At 56.8% G+C, this 17,771-nt stretch overlaps 3 protein-coding genes across 4 annotated transcripts; 2 read left to right on the plus strand and 1 right to left on the minus strand.

The window, feature by feature from the left end:
• Positions 1-9,468: 9,468 nt before the first annotated feature.
• IUM83_01215 (putative ferredoxin-dependent glutamate synthase) lies at positions 9,469-14,367 on the minus strand (the record flags this gene model as incomplete). Of its 2 annotated transcripts, none has more annotated exons than XM_067925055.1 (2): positions 9,469-14,064; positions 14,254-14,367. In XM_067925055.1, 2 exons carry the CDS (start codon positions 14,365-14,367, stop codon positions 9,469-9,471), a joined length of 4,710 nt encoding a protein of 1,569 aa, XP_067797522.1. The 2 variants fall into 2 exon arrangements, with proteins under 2 accessions (XP_067797522.1, XP_067797523.1); XM_067925054.1 differs by lacking the exon at positions 14,254-14,367 and having other exon boundaries at positions 9,469-12,207; positions 12,346-14,184.
• A 1,854-nt stretch (positions 14,368-16,221) lies between these two features.
• Positions 16,222-16,983, plus strand: IUM83_01216 (putative transmembrane protein; the record flags this gene model as incomplete). Its single annotated transcript, XM_067925056.1, has 4 exons — positions 16,222-16,360; positions 16,442-16,761; positions 16,823-16,838; positions 16,976-16,983. 4 exons carry the CDS (start codon positions 16,222-16,224, stop codon positions 16,981-16,983), a joined length of 483 nt encoding a protein of 160 aa, XP_067797524.1.
• Positions 16,984-17,077: 94 nt separating this feature from the next.
• On the plus strand, positions 17,078-17,690 carry IUM83_01217 (putative transmembrane protein; the record flags this gene model as incomplete). Its single annotated transcript, XM_067925057.1, has 2 exons — positions 17,078-17,225; positions 17,296-17,690. 2 exons carry the CDS (start codon positions 17,078-17,080, stop codon positions 17,688-17,690), a joined length of 543 nt encoding a protein of 180 aa, XP_067797525.1.
• Between the last annotated feature and the right edge of the window lie 81 nt (positions 17,691-17,771).

Raw genomic sequence — 17,771 nt, forward strand, 5'->3', positions numbered from 1 at the left:
TCTCTTATTCAGTTATTTATTTTTTCTCTGACAGGCAGGTCAAGCACTATCTATTTATGCTTCAGTTGGTATATTTTGTATTTTCGGGACCCCTGGTGCGGACTCTGTCGGGATTGAACGGGCTGTTATCTGTGGGAGCTCTGAAAGCTGCAGCCAATAAAAGTGGAGACTTGCCGACAACGGGGGACTTCTTGGAGTTATTCGAGTGGAGCGATAAAGAATGCGGGAAGGTGAAGGACATTCAAGCGATCAGAGACATCGTGGGATTCACCGGTTCGAAATTTTATGTGCGGAAGGAGGTCTTGTGTGTGTTGAAGTTGTTCGCGAATACATTCGGAAAGAAGCTACTCGAGGACAATGGCGCGAAGTTCGAGGACCAGTTCATATTAATGGGGAATCCAGGCACAGGCAAGATGTAGTGGGTCTAACTTGACTCACTACTTTAGCTTACACGTTGCGCTACGTGTATGAGGAAGCGTAAGTACCTAGTAATTACTTGAGTTAATTATATTTGAATACACAAATATAATTTAAATCAGATAAGACTCCAAGTGACTTAGATTAGGTAAAATGAGAACTGTATTCTTGTAAATTGATGTTCCTCCTAAATCTGCTAAAACTGTTTATCATCTATGAAAGGGGTTGGCAGCGGCTGGCTGTCAGGGCCCCGCTAATATGCATGTCTCTGATTGGTAGAAAGATGATGTTTTCTACCAATAGGATCTTTGGGTAGGTGTGGACCACTCATTGTGGTGACCCACTTCAAAATGTATCCATTGGTGTAACTTACACCAAAGTGAGGAAGTATCTAAAACTTTTAACAGATATCTGTTAAAATCACAAATGGCTTGTAGCCACTTGTGCGTGTAACCCCGTTACACCATCCCCCCCCCCTTAAGGTTAGACGCGCGGGGTCCCCGCACGTCAATCTCTGAATTGACCATTCGTCAATTCTCCGCGTTTGGAGAAGAAACCCGCGCTCATTCAACGATGAGCGCGCCTCAGAAGAAGTCCGCAAAGTCGATGGGAGTCATCTCTCCATCGATGACTACTTCGAGCGCCAGAAGGCGAAGTATGGCGACGTCGTCGACTTCGACGACGACGATGAAGACATGGAGGATGAAAAGGACTCGTCCTCAAAGCGCAAATACTCAGTGTCAAGCGAGTCGCTCGACCTCCACGTTAAGAACGTTCACCCGCGAGAAGAGGACGAATCGGACGCTTCGAGTTCGAAGCGGTCGCGAACTGAGAGCGATACCCCACTCGCTTCCGCTGGGGCTCTCAGTTCTCCGCGCGCTGCAACTGCAGCGCGTGATTCCAAAGCTCAAGGCTCTCCGCGCGCTCCGCCTGCAGCGAGCGATCCGTCGATGCCGTCCGCGTCCGAGATCGCGTACCGGTATGGGAACTCGGTACCTCCGAATGAGGTGCCGCTATACGTATGCAGCGCCATCAAAGATGACGCCGTGGCTGCCGAGCTGCACTTTGATGCGGAAACGCATCAAAGGCGCGATTACTACATCGGACTCTTCCATGAGCTCCGATGGTTCCAAAGCAAGAAGACATCTTCTCGCAGCAAAGTGCCCGAGTGGCAGGCACTTTGTCAAAGTTGGAATGCTTTTGTTGAAAACTTCAACAAGAAGCCGAATGCTTACCGTGATCGGATTAAGCAAGCGCGTGATCGCTTCGAGACGCGGAAAGTTGGAGCAACTCCACGTTGCTGCGGAGGAGGCTAATGTGCCGTGCGCTGTGCCCGAGGGCTTTCAGTGCGCGAAGTGCTTTCCAGGTGCGGTCCGCTTGAGCGACCGCGACCTGAACGGGTACACGTCGTTCCGTGTGCCCGAAAGTCTCAAAGAGCTCCGTGCTAAGTTCTTAGCACGTGAGGGTTCGGGCGCTGGCGATGATCGCAGCGCTCGCTCTACTTCCGCTGTGCCAGTGCGTACTGCTCCTCGTACGCCCTCACCATTTCCGGAACGTCCTCCAGTAAGACGTTCCGCGGCTCCCATGTATCTCGATGGGGAGGAAATCCTCTCCAACGAATACGAAAACGAGCCCCTTGAGGGTTCGTTTTCGGGATACTATGGTCAACAATCCGCTCAACAATCCAGCGGGTTGAGCCGTGGGCGTCACGGATCGGCGGTGGCGGGGGTGGGAACACGCCCCGGGCTGATCAGCACGCGCCTCTCCACGACCGGGTGACCGCTGTGGAGCGTCTGCAGGGCGTTGCGTTCGCCGCCCTGAAGTAGGAGATGGCGAACCAGAAGGCCCAAGTCGCGGCGGTCTCGCAGACCGCCTCGAATATCCAGGTCGTGTTGGGGGCCCGGATGAAGGAGTTGCTCCAGCGCGTCCGCGCGCTGGAGGAGAGGCTGCTCGTCGCCGAGGCGAAGTCCTCCGCTTCTGCCTTGGCTCCTGCCGAGGCTTCGGGTCAGCCGAGTTAGATGGCTCGTGCTGCAGGTATGGCTTCAGCCGTCCGACGTAAAAGGTCGGATGGAGGCGCATGCTAGACGGTATGTCTAGCGTGTATGCGTTGCCGTGCCGTGCCAACACAGTGAACGGCCCGATGAAGCGCGGAGCAAGCTTGCTTGCTCCGAAGTCTGAAACTGCATGTTTAGGCAGGTTTTGCGTAGCTAACAAAACCAATGAACTAACTTTGAATTCATTTGTGTTGCCTCTGCCCACATTGTCTGCGTTCAGCTTCTGTTGATCAACAGAAGCTGCTATTGTGTCTTGGACAAACCGAATCACGGCTTGTCTTTTGGTGATGAAACTGATTGCATCCGAGCTGAAGTCATTCAGCTCGCTCTCCGCTAGAGGCCCGGCCTCTGCGTGGTTCTTTGCGGTGTCTGCGCCCTGCGCAGACCCGTGGTCGTTGGCCATGTTGTTGGGGGAGTCTGCGCCCTGCGCAGACTTATGTGGTTTGTTTGTTGTTGCAGCTGACACTGTGCAAGAGTCAGCGGTTTTCTGCGGCTGCTGTATTGCAGTCGTAGATCCTCCCCCACTTAAAGTGGGAGCCATCACTCCGAGTAAACTCGGTAGGCGTGGATGCCGCATGGCATTCACGTAGAACGGTGTATGCCCGGTCGAGGCATGCACTGAGTTGTTGATGGCAAACTCTGCCATCGATAAACACTCGCTCCAGTAGTGGAACGAGTGAGCGTAGCTCTTCAACATATCGACGAGCACGCGATTCACGCGCTCGGTTTGACCGTCCGTCTGCGGATGATCCGCAGTCGACATGGAAAGCTGGCTCCCAAGAAGTGTAAACACTTCTTGCCACAGGTGCGCTGTGAAGCGCGGGTCTCTGTCCGACACGATGTCGGACGGCATGCCATGGTGTTTGAACACCATGTCGACGAGCAGACGGGCCGTCTGCTTCGCGGTCACCTCTGCTGGCACCGCAGCAAGATGTACCATCTTGCTGAAACGGTCTACAAAGACCACAACACCGGTGTTCCCTCCGCTGTCCGGGGGAAGACCAAAGATGAAGTCCAAAGACATGGACTTCCAACACTCCGACGGAGTCGGTAGTGATTGCAAAGGAGCCTGTGCGAATAGCACAGGCTTTACGCGTTGGCATACTTCGCAAGCACGGACGTACTTGCGCACCCACATGTACTGGTGGTGCCAGTAGAAGGCACGCGTGAGAAGGACGTAAGTCTTCTCACCCCCGAGATGTCCCGCAGTCGGGGCATCATGATGTTCGTACATGATCCTGAGTCGCAGGTCATGTTCGTTCGGCACGACAACTCGGTTCGCGTTGTCGTCGACCGCATTGTAGAGCAGTAGTCCGTCGTGCACCCGATAGCGGTGTGCACACGCACGAAGATGTTTAGGCAGCTTCTGACGAGCCTGTCAGAAGGAGCTTCGTGTCCGCGTCGTGCGCGTACGCGGCCTTCACGTTGTCCAGCAGAGACGACGTGGATGTGCTCGAGCGCATGGCGTCAATGACATTGACGTCAGCAGCTTCTGCGTAGTCCGGCCGACTTGATAACGCGTCGACCACTACATTCAATCTTCCAGGTTTGTATTCGACCCGGAAGTTATACTCCGCAAAGAATGAGAGCCATCTCGCCATTCTTTGTGATATGTGTGGTGACTTCACTGCAGTGCGCAGTGATGCATGGTCGGTGTAGACCACAAACGGTCTACTTCCAAGCAAATACACTCGGAACTTTGCGAGTGCGTATTTCATGGCAAGGAGTTCCTTGTCATGCACCGGATAGTTGCGCTCAGCTGGCTTCAGCTGACGCGATTGGTAGTAGACGACACGATCACGGCCCTCGTGATCGTGCTGCATCAACGCACATCCGATCGCAAAATTGAATGCGTCACACGCTACGTGGAATGGGCGATCGTGGTCAGCCACTGCCAAGATCGGTGCCTCAGTCAAGCCCCGCTTGACTGCATCGAATGCCTTTTGGCAATCGGTTGTCCACTTCCACACAGCTTCTTTCTTAAGAAGCTGTGACAGCGGGCGGATCTTGACCGCACAATCCTCCACGTACATGCACAAGTACGTGGCCAAGCCAAGGAACTGCCTCAGTTCCTCGACACTTGAAGGCGTTGGCCATTCATTAATCACTCTGACCTTTTCCGGGTCAGGGCGAACACCATTTTTCCCTACGAGACACCCGAGGACGGGTATCTCGCTCGCCCCGAAGATACACTTCTTCAGGTTCGCGTAGAGCTTATGCTTTCGCATAAGTTCAAGTAGCTTCCGGAGATGCACCCTGTGCATCTCTACATCGGTCTTCTCGTCCACAGCTCGGCTGTGGATGAACACATCATCGAAGTAGCTCGGTGCGAAGTCACGCACTTGTTGAAAGTCGCAGGGGCGTTCTTGAGTCCCTGTGGCATCACTAGCCACTCCCAGAGCATGCCGCTTGGCGTTATTACTGCCATAAGAGGGATATCGCTCTCACGCATTAGGATCTGATAGAATCCATCTCGCAAGTCGAGAGCACTGTAAACGGTGCTCCCGGCCATCGAATCGATGATAACATCTTTTCGCGGTATTGGCGTCTGCGCCGGTACCGTCGCATCGTTCAGCTTGTTATACGCATGAACGATGCGCCATCCGCCCTGTGGCTTTTTGACACAGAACGTCAGAGCACTGTGCAGGGACTTTGATTCCCGCACTTGTCCTGCTTTGCGACGACTTTCAAAGAAGTCGTCGATTGCTTTTACTTGCTCTCGCGGCAGTGGCCACTGCCGCGTGACACAGTACTTCGTGCCCGGCACGAGATCAATCTCGTGCTGGATGGCTTTATCCTGCGGAAGCTCCGCAGGAATCTCTTCCGGGAGTACGGCTTTGTACTCCCTCAACAATTCGTAATAGGGGCTCGACTTCAGCGAGTCCCAGCCTTGTTCCTCGAAGCGCTCTCGCTTCGTCTTCGCACTGAGAGTGTCTTCACTCTCAGTGGTACTTCCCATGAAGAGCTGTCTTAGCTCTTCGCTCTCGCTCTCCGTTCTTTCGCTGTTCGAAAGAACGCAGACCTGCTCGATGCGTCCATCGTGCAAGTCGCGCGTGAAGCGCTTCCAGCTCACGACTGGAAGCGAAGTCAATTCCGACGCCGTCGTCGGAGGATTACCGAGCTCCATTTCACGATACTGGAATCCAGTATCGGTGCGCGTCAAGACGCTTAGCGTCTCGACATCCGGTGTCACCGCATCAGTCTGCCCAACAGATAGTTCTTGTCGCCCCTCGTCCCGGACCAGGACTTGCGCAGGGTTCTCCGCTTGCGCCGTCTTCTTGTTGTGCGGAGCCGGGCTCCGCACAGTTGTTCTTCTGGTCCAGGCCCGGCCGTGGACAGTTGTTCGCCGGCGAACCCTGTCCGCGGGCGCGCGATATCAAGCCCGGCTTGATCGCATGGCGCTTCGTCGTGCATCCCGGCTGCACGACAGCATGCAAATTGCGTCAATGCGGTACGTTTGCAACCGTCCGCACTGTTTGCAGCGTCAACTCCCGGAGTTGAGACGCCTTTGTCACCTCGACGCCATTCATTGGCGGAGCCCCTCATGACCGAGGGTGCATCGTCGACCTGACCTCTTCGGGTCAGGGACTGTCCCTTACACACTTGAACGTGGGTGTTGGTTCCCGGAACCAGCACATCTTTTTCTTCTGACGTCGGCAGCACCGCCGACGTTGGTCTCACTTGTGCGCGTCCTCGCGCACTTCCTGGGCGCTCCGGGACAGCAGCATTAAGCGCTGTCTCGACTGGTACGCCGCGGTAACGGGGCCACCGCTCTCTGTTCCGCTGTCGCGGCCGACGCGCACGAGCGTGCGTTTCTTCCAGTCTATCACCGGATCATGCCGTGAAAGTCACGGCATGACCATTATCACGTCGAACTTATCGTCCAGGTCCAGGACGACAAAGTGTTCGACAAACACTCGTTGTTTGTACGAGAAGCGCACGTTCACGACGCGTTTATCGGTCTTCACGATGGCACCTGTTGCCAGTCGTACTTCCCGAAGACTTCGAGGTACATTTACCTCCTCGAAGTCAAGTCTCGGCAGGCTCCGTAGTCGAACAAAGTTGCTCGACGCGCCTGAATCTGCCAAAGCTCGAAGAGAGGCATTTGCTCTCTTCGAGTAAACCTTCAGGATGATTAGGTTCGGCCTGTCATCTTGTTTCCTGCGGCGAGAGCTAGTCTCACTGGGGGCTGCAGTCCTCAGTGTCGCGTGCCCGATGTCGGCACGCGTGACTGCATTACCAGTAGGGCACCCCGCGCCTACTGGATGTTCGCGTTTTTTGTTGGTCCGCGGCGATGCTTAGCATCGCCACGACGGCCGCCTCCAGGGGGCATGGGAGCTGTGCACTCCCGTGCAAAGTGACCGATCCTTCCGCAACGGAAGCATCGCGCATTACTTCCGTGATGCTGGTAACCAGCAGTCGTTGCGTTCGAGAGGTCCATTGGTTCTGGACCACCCGTCCTCGCTATTGGGCGCGGTTGCGGCCTCGACACGTTTGCAAGGAGTTTAGCCTGCCGTAGGCTAAACTCTTCTTGCATTGCGAGAGTAATCGCAGCTTCGAGAGTACTCGGGTACTCTCGGAATAGATAGGTCTTCATGGGCCCATCTCTAAATCCCTTCATGAACGTGACGACTTTAGTCGCCTCGTCAATTGGATTAGTCACGATATTTGAGATCAAGTAGCGTGCGCGCTGCGCGTAAGCATGAACGTCATGCTTACCCTGCTGAAGGTCGAGGAACTCCGCCCTCGACCGGAACTCGTTTTGCGGGGGCTCAAACGCTTGTCTAAGCTCCTCTTTGAATACTTCGTACGTGCTGAAGCACGTAGGATCGGAGAGTCGGCGCCCATACGCCCAACTCCTTGCGCGTCCGCCAAGGTAGGACATGGCGAACGCGACCTTCGACAGCGGGTCGACGATGCGTCGAGCCGCTATGACTGTGTCGAGCTCGACAAGCCACCGGAGGAGAGGCTCGCCCTCTCTTCCCACGTAATTGCTTACGCTCAATTTTAATGATTGAGCACGCGGTGTCGTCCCTGACGACGCCGTCACTGAGGAAGCAGGGTCACGCTGCTCCTTCATCATGAACCCCAGAGCAACACCATGTTGCTCCGTCGGCGATAGCGTACGCAGCATCGTAGCTATCGCCGCTTCTCCAATGACTGTTGACAGTCGTTGGAGGACCTCCCACTCTGGGTCAGACAGGTGGGGGCAGTCAGTGCGTGCAACATGCGTTGCAGGCGTATTGGAGCTCTCCATGGGCACCTCCGTGCTCATGTGGTTCTCAGATCCGCGTTCGTACTCCTCGTACGAACGTCAAGCAGTCGGTCGTTGGGCGGACTACAAAGTGCTACCAGGTGTAGTGGGTCTAACTTGACTCACTACTTTAGCTTACACGTTGCGCTACGTGTATGAGGAAGCGTAAGTACCTAGTAATTACTTGAGTTAATTATATTTGAATACACAAATATAATTTAAATCAGATAAGACTCCAAGTGACTTAGGTTAGGTCAAATAAGAACTGTATTGTTTGTAAATTGATCTTCCTCTAAAATCTGCTAAAACTGTTTTTCATCTATGAAAGGGTTGACAGCGGCTGGCTGTCAGAGCCCCGCTAATATGCATGTCTCTGATTGGTAGAAAGATGCTGCTTTCTACCAATAGGATCTTTGGGTATGTGTGGACCACTCACTGTGGTGGCCCACTTCAATGTATCCATTGGTGTGACTTACACCAAAGTGAGGAAGTATCTAAAACTTTTAACAGATATCTTATCTGTTAAAATCACAAATGGCTTGTAGCCACTTGTGCGTGTAACCCCGTTACACAAGAGCTGTATATTGGCCTTGATATGTTTTTACTTGGCGGTCAAAAAATGTTCCGGTTGTATGGCACCGTTATCTTACAGGTGGAGCGGGACGAATAGTTACGCGTTTGTTTGACCAAGGCAGATACTACGAGTGGCTTGACGAAGAAATCGACATCTACCGGGCCATCTACAAGTTGGAATCCGATGGCGGGTTTGATCGCGACAGCTGTTGGTTTTGTCTTGACGGATTGAAGCAGAAGGAACTTGCGCGTCGACGCATTGGTACGTTTTACACGCTACTAGCAACATCAGAACATGTCGACTCGAGTTGCGGCGATGGCAGTTTTGAACAGGTGGTCTGCCTGTTGCCGTACTGGAGACAAGGCGACTTGGAGGATTTGGCCAAGAAATCGGGTATGAGCTATGCTGTCGATCGGTATTTCGTGTCAAGTGGAAGCGTTCATTTCTTCGTGAGCCCGATTGAAAAGACCAAGGGCAAACTACACATGGCGCTTCGTAAAATCAACACCGAAGCGGCGCGCACACTACTGACGCCTACTGGGACTGGCTCAGATTCACAACTTAAGTGTATGTCGCGATGTATACCGGGTTATAAGGATCGCATTCTGAATCGGAATTTCCGATTGAGTCAATCGAGTCGTGATAGGCAGTCAGCCACATTCCTGCTTGGCTGCGCTGAGATCTGCAATACGGCTTTCGCTAATACTTAATTAAGTTCAACCTTAGTTACGTAGAGCCCGTTTCTTCTTATAGTCGCTAAACCTATTGCGGATCAAACTGTGCTGGCGGTGCAGTATGCTCATCAATCACAGGATGCCTAAAGTAACGACGCTCAACGTGGTGACTTCGGCGTATAACTCGGGGCTGATCTGGCAGTGACACGTTTGCCTGTCCAAACGCGGCAAACGACTGCGAAAATGCCACTCTAGAGTACTCTTCCGTGCTGGAGTTCTATCTGCTAGTGGTCCAGATGCATTCGAGACAGCGTCTGGAAAACAGTGATCACAACAGGTAACGTTGGAGTCGTGGTGAAGGCAAACCGATGCTGCACTTAAGTTGTAACCTCATAGCTGATCTCCGATTACCTTGGTTATAGATTTCATGCTCTTTACTATCGGCCTTTGTCCTGGGTCGCCCATATCATCATACATATCTTAAGTGTGGCTTGTTTAAGCGGAGGCAGAAGCCGACTGCTTGGTCTCCTTCACGACTGCCGCGCGCTGGAGCAGCACCCGCTCGTAGTCGGACGGCATGACGCGCATGAACTTGGTCACAGCAGCGTCCCAGTTGTCCAGAATCTTCTGAGCCTTGGGCGACTGAGTGCGCTCGAGGTGCTTGGTGATCAGGACCTTGACTTCCTGGATCTCGGCGTCCGACGCCGTCTCGGCCAGCGGGCCCACACCCACCATGCCCATGTTGCACTTCTTCTGGAAGCTGCTGTCCTCATCGAAGATGTAGGCGATGCCGCCAGACATACCGGCTGCGAAGTTGCGTCCGGTAGAGCCCAGGACGACCACGCGGCCGCCCGTCATGTACTCGCAGCCGTGGTCACCCACGCCCTCCACTACGGCCTTCACGCCAGAGTTGCGAACGCAGAAGCGCTCGCCGGCCTTGCCCGAGAAGTAAGCCTCGCCGCTCGTGGCACCGTACAGCACAGCGTTACCGACAATCACGTTCTCCGGGTTGGCGCGCTCCGAGAAATCCGGGCTTGGGTACACCGACACCTCACCGCCAGACAGAGCCTTGCCAACGTAGTCGTTCGAGTCGCCCTCCAGGTCAAGACGAACACCCTTCGCCAGACCGAACGCCAAACTCTGGCCACCGTGGCCCGTTAGTTTCAAGTGGATCGTGCCGTTGGGAAGACCCTCTTCGCCGTAGCGCTTGCAGATCTCGTGCGACAGCGTGGCGCCGAGCGTACGGTCCAGGTTAGTCGCTACGTCCTCAATCACAACCGGGGTCTTGCTCTCGAGGGCATCCTTCGCCTTCGCGATCAGGCGCATGTCGATGCACTTCTCAACCTCGTGCTCCTGCTCCATCTCCTTCTTCACACCAGCACCTTCGTTCAGGGTGCTGGCGTTGATCAAAAGCGGAGACAGATCCAGCTTGCGGCTCTTGTAGTGCAGCGCGTCCTGGTTCACCTTGAGCAGGTCAGCGCGACCAATCAAGTCGTCCAGCTTGCGGAAACCCAGACGGCGCATGTAGTCCTGCACCTCCTCGGCCAACATGAACATGAAGTTCACCACGTGCTCGGGCTGGCCCTGGAACTTCTTGCGGAGCTCCGGGTCCTGCGTGGCAACACCGACAGGGCACGTGTTCAGGTGGCACTTGCGCATCATGATGCAGCCAAGAGCGATCAGCGGGCCCGTGGCGAAACCGAACTCCTCAGCACCAAGCAGAGCAGCAACCATCACATCGCGACCAGTCTTGAGCTGACCATCCGTCTGCAGCTTCACGCGCGAACGCAGGTCGTTCAGCACAAGCGTCTGCTGCGTCTCGGCAAGACCCAGCTCCCACGGCAGACCGCCGTTCTTGACACCCGTCCACGAAGAAGCACCAGTGCCACCGTCGTGGCCCGACACGGTAATGTGGTCCGACTTTGCCTTGGCAACACCAGCAGCCACAACACCGACACCAACTTCAGACACCAGTTTCACTGACACTTCCGCCGAAGGGTTCGAGTGCTTGAGATCGTGAATTAGCTGGGCAAGATCCTCAATAGAGTAAATGTCGTGGTGAGGCGGCGGCGAGATCAGTCCCACGCCAGGCGTCGTGTGACGCATCGAACCAATGTACTCACTGACCTTGTGGCCGGGCAGCTCACCACCCTCGCCAGGCTTCGCTCCCTGGGCCATCTTGATCTGCAGCTGGTCGGCGTTCGTCAGGTAGTTCATGGTCACACCGAAACGGCCCGAAGCCACCTGCTTGATGGCCGAGCGGCGAAGATTGGGCGGGCCACCAGGCGTCGTGAAACGCTTGACATCCTCACCACCTTCACCTGTGTTGCTGCGTCCGCCAAGAGTGTTCATCGCAATAGCGAGCGCTTCGTGGGTCTCCTGGGAGATACTGCCCAGACTCATAGCACCCGTGTTGAAGCGCTTCACAATATCAGCGACGGTCTCCATCTCCTCAAGCTTCGGCATCTTGTCCTCGTCCACAAACTTGAAGTCCAGAAGGCCACGGAGGTTCACGCGCTTGCACAGCTCGTTCGTCTCTTCGACGTACTGCGCATAGGCCTCACGCGAGTTCTCGCGAGCAGCACGCTGCAGAGCCACAATGTTCTTGGGCGAGTTGTAGTGCACCTCCGAGTTGTTGCGGAAGTGGTAGCTGCCCGGGTTACGGATCAAGGGTAGCATGTCCGAATGCAGCGGGTAACCGGCCTCGTGGAAGCGCGAAATATCGGTGTACAGCGCCTCAAAGTCCGTACCCTGGATACGCGAGTTCGTGCCCTCGAAGCACATGCTGATGATATCTTCACCCAGACCCACAGCCTCGAACACCTGAGCTCCCTTGTACGACTGAAGCGTAGAGATGCCCATCTTCGACATGACCTTGAGAATACCCTTGCCCACAGCCGCACGGTACTTGTCGAACACTTCGGAGTTCGCCATCTCCTTCTTGGAGTGCGCGTACAAAAGGCCTTCGTCGTTCATCTTGTTCAGAGCCATCTCCGCCATGTGGGGGTTAATGGCATCAGCGCCGAAACCCAGCAGGGTGCAGAAGTCGTGCACCTCCTTGGCGTCACCACACTCGGCGAAAAGGGCCACGCTCGTACGCTGCTGCGTTCGCAGGAGGTGTTGGTGGACGGCACCGACGGCAAGCAGCGACGGAACGGGGTAACGGTTCACGCCGGCAAGCTTGTCGGACAGCACGATAATAGGAGCCTTTTCGTTCACAAGCGCATCCGTAGCCTGCTCACACAGACGGTAAAGCGCCTCAACCAGACCACGAGCACCGCTGCCGGCAGCGAACGTAGCATCCAGGACCTTCGGCGTCCAGTCAGCATTGTTGGTGCTCTTCAGCGCATCCATCTCAGCGTTCGACATCACCGGGTGCTCCACCATCAGACGCTTGGCGTGCTCCGCACTCGCATCCAGCACATTCGCAGCCGGACCCACAGGGCACATCAGACTCATAACCAGCTCCTCACGAATGGGGTCAATCGGAGGGTTCGTCACCTGCGCGAACAACTGCTTGAAGTACTCGAACGGCAGCTTGGGCTGCTCCGACAGCACCGCCAGCGGCGCGTCGTTGCCCATGCTGCCCAGAGGCTCCTTGCCGTTAATGCCCATGGGCATCATAAGCAGGTCCATCGTCTCGGTAGTGAAACCAAACATATTCAGACGGCGGTTGAGCTCCGCGTAGTTCGGGCGGCGGCGAAGCTGAGCAGGGGCCTCCTTCTTCGTGGCAGTAAGCTCCGAGAGCGACACCAGGTTCTCGTCAAGCCACTTTTTGAACGGGCGGCTCTCGCTGACGGACTTCTTGACCTCCTCGTCTGACACGATCATGCCGCGCTCGAAGTCCACCAGGAACATCTTGCCGGGCTCCAGGCGACGCTTGTACTTGATGTCCTTCTCCGGCAGGTGCTCCAGTACACCGATCTCACTCGAAAGAAGGACGTGGTCGTCCTTGGTGACGTAGTAGCGGCTCGGGCGCAGGCCGTTGCGGTCCAGCGTGGCGCCGATGTACTTTCCGTCGGTGAACGCCATCATGGCCGGACCATCCCAGGGCTCCATGAGCAGCGACTGGTACTTGTACATGTCCTTTTTGTGCGGGGCGATGAGCGGGTCGTTCTGCCAGGCCTCGGGGATCATCATCATCATGCCCTCGGGCAGGGAGCGGTTGCACGAGCTGGCCTTGGTGAGGATCTCGAGCACGGCGTCGAAGTTGCCCGAGTCCGACTTGGAGTCCGAGCACACGGGCAGCAGGTCCGACGTGCGGTTGCCGAAGTACGAGCTGTGGAGGGTGCCTCCGCGCGCGTACATCCAGTTCTTGTTGCCGCGCAGCGTGTTGATCTCGCCGTTGTGGCACATGATGCGGTTGGGCTGCGCGCGGTCCCAGGACGGGAAGGTGTTGGTAGAGAAGCGCGAGTGCACGAGCGCCACGTACGACGTGAAGTCCTTCGCGGACAGGTCGTCGTAGTACTCGAAGAGCTGCTCGGGCGTGAGCTGGCCCTTGTACGTGATGGTGCGGTTGCTCAGCGAGTTGACGTAGAAGTCCGAGAACTTCTTCTCGTTCTGCGCCGTCACGACGTTGCGCAGGCGCAGGAGCTCCTTCTCGAAGTCGTCGCCCGAGAGCGTCGGGTTCTCATTGAGCACCATGACCTGCTCGACGTGGGGCTCGGACGCGAGCGACGTGGCGCCCAGTGTGTTGGACGTGGTGGGCATGGCTCTCCAGCCCACGACCTTGAGACCCATGGCGTCGGCCATGTCGTCCAGCGTCTTCTTGGCGCGCGGGATGTCGTCGGGCGCGCTCTTGTTGAAGAACACGTTGCCCACGGCGTACTTCTCCCTCTCCAGCGTCAGCGCCTTGGCGGCGGCGCCGAACTCGCCGTCGCGCGCCACGCGCGCGATGAAGTCGTGCGGCAGCGCCACGAGCATGCCGGCGCCGTCGCCCGACGCGGGGTCGCAGCCGCAGCCGCCGCGGTGCGACATGCGCACGAGCATCTCGTTGGCCTGCACGACCGTGGCGCGCGACGGCTGCTTCTTGAGGCTGGCGATCATGCCCACGCCGCAGCTGTCCTTCTCCTCGAGCTGGCGGTACAGGCCCTGGCGCTGGAACAGCGCGCGCTTGTCGGCGCCCTCGCCCGGGAGGACGCGGAAGCCGCGTGTGAGCGCCGTCAGGCGGCTGGAGGAGGCGGGCGAGAGGCGGCGGTGGAGGCGGAACATGGGCCGAGTCTCTCTCTCTCTCTCTCTGTGGGCTGCGGGTGCGGGGCGCGGCGCAGATTGCGGAATGACGAGGCTGGGCGGCCGTCGGCGCTTGAGCCCAAGCAGCGCGTGGCGGTTTGTATGCGCGTTTGTATGGCGGACACCACCAGAAGATGCGGAAGTGCGGGAGGAAAGAAGGGCCATGGTGAAGGAACGGACCAATGAACATGCGGCGATCTTGCCTTTTCTTTGTGTTGTGTTGTTAAAGCAGTACACGTGGGATGGTGGTGTGCGGTTACATGTACACCCAGCATGGTAGGATGCCGGGTTTGGAGATGACTGTGTTAGTATAGTGAGTGTGGCGGTGGGAGGGAGGTGGCTGAGGTGGGCTGTGGGAAGTGGGGAGGGCCTGGGAGTGTATCTGCCGGTGTTGGCCTTGCACGTCGGTTGATTTCTCACTGGGGAGCCCATCCTCGTGCTTGCGCAAAACGGGGCGATGTGGGACCAGATGGCGCGGTTCACTTGGTCTCAGTATGCCCCTGTTAAGCGGCGAGTTATGTTGCTACGAGCGGGATGTCCACACGACACCCAGCACGGCCAGGAAATGGTCCCCAGACCGCATCAAGCGCGCTTGCCTGATGCACAGGCGCAGTGAGTGGACAGGCTTTGGCGAGCCCCCTCCCCTCTTTGCGCTGCTCAAGGTGGCCGCGATTGGACAAACGCCCCTCGAAGGCGCAGCCGTCCATGCTCATCGCCGGCGGCCCTGATGCGGTCTCAGAGCGGATACTGTACTCTGCGAGGTACGGTACTGCACTGTAGCCATCTCTGCTGGACCGTTGCCGTGCAACAGGAGACTTGGCTTCCTGCCGTCGGGGCGTTGAGGACAATTCCGGTGCATCCGGTGCATCCGGTGCACTTACTTGGCTTGACTTGCAACAGATCGCAAGGTGGCGGCGATCTAGCGAGCTCTTGCAACTGCAACCGGGCCAACTTGATTGCAGCAGCTTGCGCCAGGATGAGAGAGCGCAGTGAATTGCTCCGAACTGCAAGAGGTGGTCGTCAAAGGTTGTGGTGGGGGCGGCGGAGGCAACGGAGCTCGGTTTGGCTGGCGCGCAGAGGTTCAAGCGGACAAGCTCCGGGACAGCAGCAGACACAAACTCAACGTGCGCAGGAGGGATTGGACCCAGCCGCGCCAAGTTGCGCCAGCCCCAGCCAGATTGCAGATGTTGTAGAGGCGTTAAACCAGCTTCAAGCGCTCAAGATCCACATGCGACGGGCGCGGGGGATTTGCCCCGTCAAGCAGCTTCAAGCGCTTGTAGTTGCCCTTCGTCGGTCGTCCAGCTGACATGCTGTCCGCGGCACCGGGAAGCCCTGCTGGTCCAATATTTCGCGCGCGGTGGCCGCACGGCAGTCGGCCATTGGGCAGACAACCGGAGCGAGCAGGTGCAGCGACGTGTGAAGCCGCAGCTTCAAGGCCGAGATTCGCCGCCTGTGACAGTCATGGCCGCCTTCGCCTTGTCTACGGTTTACCGCCTTGAACTTGACCTGGTTGCAGTTCACTCGCAGCGCTCCGTCTATCTTTTGCCGATCGACGGGGATTGACGACCAGTGAACAACGCGCTTGTTCAACTTGCAGCAGCAAGAAACCAGGCGAGCTCGCCGCCGAGTTCAAACACGCGTGGCGCCGCTGCCGTCGTCGTGTTCAGGGCTCCAGTGTCGTCAGTGTCTGGGCTTGGACGTCGAGGAGTCTGGAAGGCTCGGGCGTCGAAGAGCCTGGAAGGCTGCACTCTTGACCGCAGCTCATCACCATCGACTGTCGGTCGCTGCTGTCAGGCTTGCTTGCATCCTGCATTCTACAGCCGATCTCCATTGTCTCCACTCGTCTGGACGCTCAGGAAGCGCCGTGCTGCACCGGCCGCCGCCTTGGAAGCGTCGCTATGCTCGACCGGGCGCGGATCCGCATGAAGAGTCGCAAACCAAGATACAGCGGTGCCGCTGCTGGCGATGCAGGGCCGCGCATTCGGTTAAAGTACAGGAGCTTGGTAGGCGACGACGAATATGCCCAGCAAGGCCGACGACGCGAGCGTGCCCATGGCACCGACGCCCGCCACCGAAGGCGTCGACCACAATGGCCTCGTCGTGGGCAAGTGGAAGACCGGACTCTTCAGCAGCTGCTACACGATGTGCGTCCCCAACGGTGAGCACGCGCAGCTTCTCGTCAGGGTGACAGGAGCATTGTTGAGCTCAGCTAACGGTGTGCTTCTGTTGTTTCTTCCAGCCATCACGTCGTTCTTCTGCCCGGGCGTGTCCATGGCGCAGATCTGTGCGCGGCTGGGCATCGCCAACTTCTTCACGGTACTCTTCTCGTACCTGTCGGTCTACGCGCTGGTCTTTGGCGCCGCGGTCACCAAGTTCGACGTGGTGAGCACGCTCGCCGTGATCATGGGCGCGCTGGTGGCGCTCTTCACCATTCGCATCCGCTTCCGCATGCGCTACCTGTTCTCCATCCCGGGGTCGCTGACGGAGGACATCTTCGCCTCCACCTTCTGCTGCTGCTGCGCCATCTCGCAGATGGCTGCGCACGCCGAGTCTTTCGAGGTCAACACCTTTGCCATTTTGCCTCGGTCGACTCTACCGGGGTACACATTCGGGTAGGCAGCGAGAGCGACAGAGAGGTATGGTGTAGTTGAGAAGAACTTGAACGTTTACTCTTCATGGACCACAGCGACGGTAGTGTCGTGCGCGTGAACGAATAGAAAACGTCGAGATTCACAGTATCCTGCTCTGTTCGCATCCGCTTTTACAATGGAAGGAGTCTAGAGGCAGCAATTGAAGCCACTCCAAGCTTCGGTGGACCTGGGCATTCGCCTCGACCACAATTGAATCCTCCCCGACGCCGACACGAGTCTGAAGCATGATGGATTCAAAACTCGAGGTTGATACCGACTTCTACCTCCACGAGACTTTGCTGGAGCACGGACGAAACACCGACCATAACGGCATTGTGTTGGGCGCCTGGAAGAATGAGTTCTTCGACTGCTTTGATGACTGCGTCCCAAACGGTGCGAATTCAAATGCATGACCTTACTTTCGATTCATCATGGTTATCGAACCACTGTTTGTTCTTCGCAGGGTTCATGGCGATCTTGTGTCCCGTGGTGTCGATGGCGCAGATCAGCAAACGCCTCGGACTCGCTCCGTACTCACTGGTCATTGGCGTTTACGTGGGTCTCTACCTGCTGGGCCATCTCTCAGCCTCGTTGGAGTTCCCGTTGATCATTTACATTGGCTTCGCCGCTGGTTTGGCGTCGGTGATGTGGGTGGCCATCCCTATCGGGATCCTCATCCTCCGAGTCAACATCCGCGAGTTGTTCTCCATCCCAGGCAACATCGCCGAAGACGTTCTACTTGCATTCGTGTGTGGGCCCTGCACTATCACTCAGATGGTTGCCCATGTGGGCTCCTACGAACCCGGGACCTGCTCTTTCGGCCCTCGCTCCACGCTCGGAGGCTACGTGCATCAGTGAACATCCAGCCCTAAGACTTGAACAGTTGAACAGGAGCCGGGAAATACAGAAGGTGTCCATGCTCGTTCTATCGCACACTTC

The sequence above is a fragment of the Phytophthora cinnamomi genome (genome assembly GCF_018691715.1).
Source record: "Phytophthora cinnamomi strain GKB4 chromosome Unknown Contig14, whole genome shotgun sequence".
NCBI lineage: Eukaryota > Oomycota > Peronosporomycetes > Peronosporales > Peronosporaceae > Phytophthora > Phytophthora cinnamomi.